At 43.7% G+C, this 8,364-nt stretch overlaps 1 protein-coding gene across 1 annotated transcript; it reads right to left on the bottom strand.

The window, feature by feature from the left end:
• Positions 1-180: 180 nt before the first annotated feature.
• Positions 181-8,310, bottom strand: abce1 (ATP-binding cassette, sub-family E (OABP), member 1). The gene is given in 24 exon segments (XM_024145570.2): positions 181-858; positions 974-1,085; positions 1,556-1,583; positions 1,586-1,677; positions 1,904-2,046; positions 2,313-2,364; positions 2,366-2,404; positions 2,406-2,419; positions 2,932-2,990; positions 3,357-3,416; positions 3,495-3,642; positions 3,921-3,937; positions 3,940-3,993; positions 4,541-4,662; positions 4,963-5,052; positions 5,142-5,238; positions 6,829-6,898; positions 7,033-7,170; positions 7,399-7,516; positions 7,636-7,733; positions 7,854-7,870; positions 7,873-7,900; positions 7,902-7,939; positions 8,146-8,310. Coding segments are annotated over 24 exon segments (1,785 nt in total). The 5' UTR covers positions 8,249-8,310; the 3' UTR covers positions 181-810.
• Positions 8,311-8,364: the final 54 nt, after the last annotated feature.

Genomic DNA, 8,364 nt, shown 5'->3' with positions numbered 1-8,364 from the left:
ACAAGTGTTATTTAGCACTGTAAATGAAAGGAATTGTGGTTTTGGGTAGATTTTTCCTTTAAAGCTGTATGGCAACGTARGAATTGCTTTGATACATGCTAATAACTTGATTMTTGGYCTGGAGGACATATTAAATTGTGGAATAACAATTGTCATTAACTATAACACATTGACAAGAACTGTATAGAGACACTTTTAATTGTTGAACCGCAGAATGAAGGTACATTGCCTTTAATTCCAGTAAATAGATTATGTATTACTTCAGATGTCCATTTTCTGATGGAGAACCAACAAACCGCAGTAGTCTGCTGCCCTATTGTGGACAAAACACACAATTTCACTTTCAAAAAACACCACACTCTGGAAATGGTGTTTATTCATAATATACTATTTTAAAATTACATGAATTGGATGACTCTTTGATAAAACACTCCTTTGGCTCACAAAGGTAGGTGTGTGTGGGCAAGTTMSTTTTGCATAGCCCTGTGCACACGGGTGGTTGAAGATTTCACTTTAGGACCAATTGTTTAATATGTAAACCCCAGGGCACCAGGCAATGCAAAACAAACTCGCCCTGTGTGTGCGCGTACGTATGACTCTGGTGGTCCACCCAGGTTGGGTCTCTAAGCCATCGGCCCAAGGGGGGGGCCAGTAGGGTAGGGCTACGTTCCAAATACCCACGCTAACATCACTTAGAACGGAGCAATGTAGCATGGAATGCTAGTGTGGGTATTGGAACAGCCATACAGGTGTCAGGGCTTGAGGAGGATGGATATGGAGGTCTCTCTGATGGAGGGAGGGTTTGGTCCTTTAGTCATCCAGGAAGAAGTAGTTCCCACTCTTCTTCTGTTCACAATCCTAGATATACAACATATAGATTGGGTTACAGAGGAGCCACAATCCTAGATATACAACAGGTTAGARGGCAAATTATATMAAAWGTAGGTTTTAAACACTCAGTATTTCCCTGTACCTTTATGGAATTCATCTTGTTGATCCTTGGTCGGAAGTTGTTGGGGTCTCTCCTGAACGTGATCTCCAGCTGTGATAGGAACTTGTTCATCCCCGCGAGTAAGGTTTGTGGCCTGAGAGGTCAAAAGTTGACAGGCCCGTGTTACACAGTTGCTTAAGAGCTAAACATGGGATCCTAACAACCCATATCTTAGCATGATTTCAGTCCGTCTTGTCATGAAAATACCACTTTGTCAGACTGGAACATGAATTTCAGTCAAGATTTGACAGTTTGCTTACAAAATCACCCAATAAGCAGTTTGAAGGAGCTAAGAGTTCCATCAAGTTAGAGGAAGAAAACAATAGCTTGAAGATCAGCAGATATTTAAAGCCACCACAGATAACAGCAGATATTAAAAGCCCCCACAGATAACAGCAGATATTTAAAGCCACCACAGATAAGAACAGCAGATATTAAAAAGCCACCACAGATAACAGCAGCAGATATTAAAAGCCACCACAGATAAGAACAGCAGACGTCATGCTGCTGGGTAAATCAGTGGATGAGACCATCATGCCAAATGGATGGGGAGGGTTAACGTACGTGTTGGCAGCGGTGCTTCGCGAGGGATACCGTCGAACACGATGACGCGGTCAGCCAGGTAGGTGGCCATGATGAAGTCGTGCTCCACCACAAACGCAGTCTTCTTGGCGTGGAGGATGAATCTACAAACAAATAATGAATGTATCAAAATCAATGGCATCCATTTAAGGCCATTAAGGTTTGTGAGGTTGTAGGGTTTCTGTATTTCCTGTCAAACAACAGATTAACAGAACAGGGTTTGTAAATGGGACTGCTGTGAGCAATGTACAGCACAAGGTGGATCTCTTTGCTGGGTAGAAGTTCACCCCACCCTAACCACAGATCTAGGATCAGAGTGTGTGTGGTTACCTTTTGATGACCTTGGCGCACACGAGACGCTGCTCAGAGTCCAGGTAGGCGGAGGGCTCGTCTATCAGATAGACATCAGCTGGTTTCCCCAGACACAGGGCCATGGCCACCCTCTGCAACTCTCCTCCAGACAGATTCTGGACCTAGAGACAAGCAGGGGGGTGTTTCATTAGACATCAACAGAGGAAAACGGACCGAAACAGGGGTACCTGGACTGGACATGTCCAATAAGAATTGCTTGTTTTAATTTTCTGGTCCAGTGTGTATGGTCCATTGGGGCAGTGTATTGCAAAGTGTTTTGCATCAGAAATGTATTATTCTGTTCTTAATGGACAAGTTCAGGTAGTAGTACTGCCCCGTTTCAAAACTTCAATGTGAACTGAACACAACCCAGAAAGCACAACTTAGCGTCCTGGTCGATGATGCTCTCAATCTGCATAGGCTTCATGACATCAGTCACAACTGGGGTGAGTGTAGGCGTCTCGGATCTTCTCATGGAGCGAGCCGCACACTACCCTACAGAGCCAGAGGACATGAGGGAGTTAGTCAGGAGCTGAGGGGCACGCTACCCGACAGAGGACATGAGGGAGTTAGTCATGAGCTGAGGGGCACGCTACCCGGACAGAGGACATGAGGGGCACGCTACCCGACAGAGACATGAGGGAGTTAGCCAGGAGCTGAGGGGCACGCTACTCTACAGAGACAGAGGACATGAGGGAGTTAGTCAGGAGCTGAGGGGCACGCTACTCTACAGAGACAGAGGACATGAGGGGGCACGCTACCCTACAGAGACAGAGGACATGAAAAAGTTAGTCAGGGCACGCTACCCTACAGAGACAGAGGACATGAGGGAGTTAGTCAGTAGCTGAGGGCACGCTACCCTACAGAGGACATGAGGGAGTTAGTCAGTAGCTGAGGGGCACGCTACCCTACAGAGACAGAGGACATGAGGGAGTTAGTCAGGAGCTGAGGGGAGGTGTCTGTGTTAGAGATGTGTAGTTGTCACGCAGTGACTGGTTGGTACCTACTTTGAATTTGGGGCTGATCTTTTGGGGTTTGTAGCTGACGTTCAAGATAGGCACTTCCCCTTTGGACGTAATGGAAAATGTTTAGGAAAAATGGACAGTGTACAAAACAATAAGAACACCTAACTAATATTGTGTTGCACCACCCCCTTTAGCCATCAAAACAGTCTCACTTAATATTTTGTCTTGCCCATTCACCCTCTGAATGGCACACATACACAATCCATGTATCAATTGTCTCAAGGCTTAAAAATCCTTATGTAACCGGTCTCCTCCCCTTCATCTACACTGATTGAAGTGGATTTAACAAGTGACATCAAAAAGAGCAGGTGTTCCAAATGTTTTGTACACTCAGTGTATATTAGAGTACATGGTTCCAGCAATTAGACGATGTGAAGAGGAACTAAAAGTTGTCAAACGTTATTTACCCCCTTCATCTGGTTTCAGACGGCCAGCCAGCATTCTGATGAACGTGGTTTTGCCCGTCCCTGAAAGATGATTTAGAAATAAGACTCATTATATGGAACTTGGTTGATAAAGACACTCCTCCTCTCCCGCCTCCTCACCGTTCTCTCCCAGCATGACCATGATCTCAGAGTCAGTGAACTCTCCTTCCAGGATCTCCAGGGCAAAGTCTCCCATGTTCTTCTTCATGTGGGGGTACTGGTAGTGGCACATCCTCTTGATCTCCTCCTCGTTGGCCGTCTCCGCCACCTAGTGTTATATTATTACACTATTTTAGTTTAGACATTATGAACTAGACGGGTCGAGCCCTGAATGCTGATTGGCTGAAAGACCACATACCACGGGTCAGACAAAAATATATACTTTCTATTATTCTAACTACTTGGTAACCAGTTTATAATAGCAATAAGGCACCCCTGGGGTTTGTGGCACTGCGTTGCGTCGTGCCTAAGAACAGCCCTTCGCCGTGGTATATTGGCCATATGCCACATATCCTCGGGCCTTATTGCTTAATTGTATCACATTACCTTGAACACCAGCGATATCTCCTGAAACGCAGATTCTCCGTGGGCACATAGCCGTCCAGGAAGATGTTGATGCCTGGAGAAAGGAGCGGAGGAGGCCTGGGGTTAGAGGTGAAGTGGTCAAGTGAACATGTGCATTGGGAAAATATCCATCGGTTGTGGTGATATGCTCCACTGACAGATTGTGAAAAGCTGTGTTACCATTTCGAGGGTAAGTGACAGAGGCGTGGTCTATGGGGTGCTGCGCTAGGCTAGGGCCTTAAGGCTTTGAAATATCTGTACCAGTTGGCTCTGCAGCAGACCCATTAGAGTTAGTCCCTAGTGGGRTCAGACTGGGGGTTTACTGTAGCAGAGATCAAGTTGAGACAGATCTTCATTTGTCTTSACAGAYTAGAGTGTAGCCTGCCATGTACTGAGGATATACTTTATCCATTGATATCAACGCAAATAATAAAGTACACATACCAATAGCCAGGGCGTCATTGTGAATGAGGTAAGAGGGTGGTAGAGGTAGTTTCGCCTTCCCTGACTCCAAAGGGCATAGTGACCGCTCCGTAAGCGCTGGACACTCCGTACAAACAGCGTGGTGTTTATGGTGTAGTATGAAGTGTTTAGGGTCCTACCTTCTCTAACTCCAAAGGGCATAGTGACCACTCCATAGGCGCTGGGCACTCCGTACAGACAGCAGATGAAGTCAGACAGGTAGTCCAGCACACTCAGGTCGTGTTCCACCACTATGATGTATCTGGGAGAATGGACAAAATAAGAGTCAAGAGACTACAAGACAAGAAAAAGCTGATGGAAGAATAGTGGATAATGTTCAAGTAGGCATAAAACCAAAAGTAAACCAAGTGAAATAGGGAGGAACTACCAGGTTGGTGTTTACGASGAATAAAGCAGAAAAAAACTGCCAGGGCAGTACTACCTGAATTTGTCCAATGAGAAACTATGTTTTTTCTTTTTCCGTTGCAAAACGCTTTGCTACAGTATGCCCTTTTGAACAGGACCCAGCCCTCTAGTGAGAGCATCATGTAATGTAACAGACCTGTCTGGGGAGATGAGGGAGCGGATGGTGACGGCAGCTCTTAGACGCTGCTTCACATCCAGGTAACTGGACGGCTCGTCAAACATGAAGCTGGAAGGAACCACAAAGAGAGCCACGTTAAGAACCACAACATATTCAGTCTTGGACGGCTTCTGCTGAAGCTGGTGCTGTTGACTTACATGTCTGCTCTCTGGATGCAGACCACAGCGATGGCAAAGCGCTGCAGCTCTCCTCCTGATAGGTCCTCCACATTCCTCTCCCTGAGATGAGTCAGATCTGAGACAGGAGAGATTAAATAATCTGCTGACCAAATTGTATATTTTACTGACAACTTGACTGTAGAAGTGGGTCAAAAGTAGAGGYCGACCGATTAATCGGAATGGCCGATTAATTAGGGCCGATTTCAAGTTTTCATAACAATCGGTAATCGGCATTTTTGGACAACGATTATGGCCAATTACATTGCACTCCACGAGGAGACTGCGTGGCAGGCCGACTACCTGTTACGCGAGTGCAGCAAGGAGCCAAGGTAAGGTGCTAGCTAGCATTAAACGTAGCTTATAAAAAACAATCAATCTTACATAATCATATTTAACTACACATGGTTGATGATATTACTAGTTTATCTAGCTTGTCCGCGTTGCATATAATCGATGCGGTGCCTGTTGATTCAATGATAAATTACAGCCTACTTCGCAACGGTAATTTAACAAGCGCTTTCGCGAAAAAAAAGCACTGTCGTTGCACCAATGTGTACCTAACCACAACACCAACGCCTTTCTTAAATCAATACACAAGTATATATTTTTAAACCTGCATATTTAGTTAACATTGCCTGCTAACATGAATTTATTTTAACTAGGGAAATGTGTCACTTCTCTGTGGTTCTGTGCAAGCAGAGTCAGGGTATATGCAGCAGTTTGGGCCGCCTGGCTCGTTGCGAACTGTGTGAAGACCATTCCTTCCTAACAAAGGCCGTAATTAATTTGCCAGAATTGTACATAATTATGAAATAAATTGAAGGTTGTGTAATGTAACAGAAATATTTAGACTTAGGGATGCCACCTTAGATAAAATACTGAACGGTTCCGTATTTCACTGAAAGAATAACGTTTTGTTTTTGAAATTATAGTTTCCGGATTTGACCATATTAATGACCTAAGGCTCGTATTTCTGTGTGTTATATTAAAGTCAATGATTTGATAGAGCAGTCTGACTGAGCGGTGGTAGGCAGCAGCAGGCTCGTAGGCATTCATTCAAACAGCACCTTCCTGCATTTGCCAGCAGCTCTTCGCTGTGCTTCAAGCATTGCGCTGTTTATGACTTCAGCCTATCAACTCCCGAGATTAGGCTGGCAATACTAAAGTACCTATTAGAAATCCAATAGTCAAAGGTATATGAAATACAAATGGTATAGAAAGAAATAGTCCTATAATAACTACAACCTAAAACTTCTTACCTGGGAATATAGAAGACTCATGTTAAAAGGAACTTAACGTTAGCTTTTTTACATGGCACATATTGCACTTTTACTTTCTTCTCAACACTTTGTTTTTGCATTATTTAAACCAAATTGAACAGGTTTATTATTTATTTGAGACTAAATTGATTTTATTTATGTATTATATTAAGTTAAAATAGTGTTCATTCAGTATTGTTGTATTGTCATTATTACAAATATATTTATATAAATGTTTTAATTAATTCAAAATGAATATGTATGAACTATTTCTTATAAATAGTAAGACAAATAAAAGGCGCCGACCTCTAGTCAAAGGAATTTTTTTTTTTAACATAAATGGAAAGAGTTAGATTACATATACACAAGAAGAGAAAAGACAAGGTGAGAAACCAATCTAAACGTACCAAGCTGCTTACAGACGATGGTCTCAGTCTTGGAGTCGTCTTTCCTGCTCAGAATGGAGCCCACAGTCCCCTAGTGGCAAAACACAGCACTACTGTTAGCCCGTCAGACAACAATTCTGTACAGATCTGTGTATCTGGAACGCACAAATTCTATCCCCGCATTAATTTCTACAGGTCTGAACCCAAACCCACAGGTTGACTGACCTTGACAGTCTTGGGGATCTGGTCGACGTACTGGGGCTTGACGATGGCTTTCAGGTCATCCTCCAAGATCTTGGTAAAGTAGTTCTGGAGCTCAGAGCCACGGAAGTAGGTCAGGATCTCCTGCCAGTCTGGTGGAGCCTGGTGGAGGAACGGGAGAAATGGAGCTTTTGAAACTAGGGATAGAGTGATGGTAACACAGCACAGTGTTTTAGTAACTAGTTGCATTTCTGTCATTTAGCTGACATTATATTATGCAGAGGGACTTAAGTGACCCTTTAAACATTGTAAAGCCAGATAATAATGTATTAGACATCTGGCTACATTCTCTACAAGGCTGTGTCATAAAACTAATAGTTACACACTTACATCATACTTCCCCAAGTTAGGCTTCTGTTTTCAGCCAGAATTTTCAGCGCCGTGGATTTCCCCGATTCCGTTGGTGCCCACAAGTCCCAGAACCTCTCCAGGTCTGGGAATGGGTAATCTGAAATGGAATATTGACAAGTACGTCCATGGATTCAAGAGAGAAACAAACATTCATTGAGATTAGGCCTACAGGTCTATGAGACAAACACAGCTCTCTTTACCTTGAAAGTAACCCACCTATGCAACTTGAAGGAGTTGGCACAGTATCTGTGAGTTGTCTCTTTCTCGAGGTTGCTTGGCAAGTTGACAATAGACAAGGCCCCAAATGGACATTTCTGGAATAAAAAAAAAGTCAGTGCTAAGTGCCATGTAATCAGGATGAAGAAATGCAGTAAAGAAAAAAATACTCGTCCACATCTATCAACAGAGGGTCAGTCATTTTGTTACGATTTTACCTTGATACAGATGCCCAACCGATACAGAGCGATTCGGAAATCCACACATATTTTGCTCTGAGCTGTGACTTCTATGCACAGTTTGCCTGCAAGACAAAATATTACAAAGATGAATGACAATTGAGTCTTGAAAAAGTCAACATGGACCATTTCAACTGTACATAACTTGAGGCATATCGTTTAGGCTCCTGCTCAAGACCTGGAGGAATTAGTTATAGTGTATGTGTCAGAGAATTTTATAATAGGCCTAGATTATCAAGTTCGAGGTTCAGCACAGTAGGAAAGTCCGTACCCATCCGAACCACAGGGCAACTCTTCTTGCACTCTTGCGCGCATTTCTTTGGCTTGCATTTGTCATGGTTCACATGGCGATTCTGGTGTTTTTTCTCCGACATTCTGCCTGCCCTTGTCAATTCTTGGCGGAGCAGAATCCCTCCCAGAGTACTGCATACAGAGATATGAGAGTTTAGATCAGACAAGGGTTAGGCCTGTAGCGTCTGCAGAGAAGAAG

This window comes from Salvelinus sp. IW2-2015, unplaced genomic scaffold, assembly GCF_002910315.2.
Source record: "Salvelinus sp. IW2-2015 unplaced genomic scaffold, ASM291031v2 Un_scaffold9114, whole genome shotgun sequence".
NCBI lineage: Eukaryota > Metazoa > Chordata > Actinopteri > Salmoniformes > Salmonidae > Salvelinus > Salvelinus sp. IW2-2015.
The sequence above is the reverse complement of the archived record's forward strand: the minus strand, read 5'-3'. Positions and strand labels throughout refer to the sequence as shown.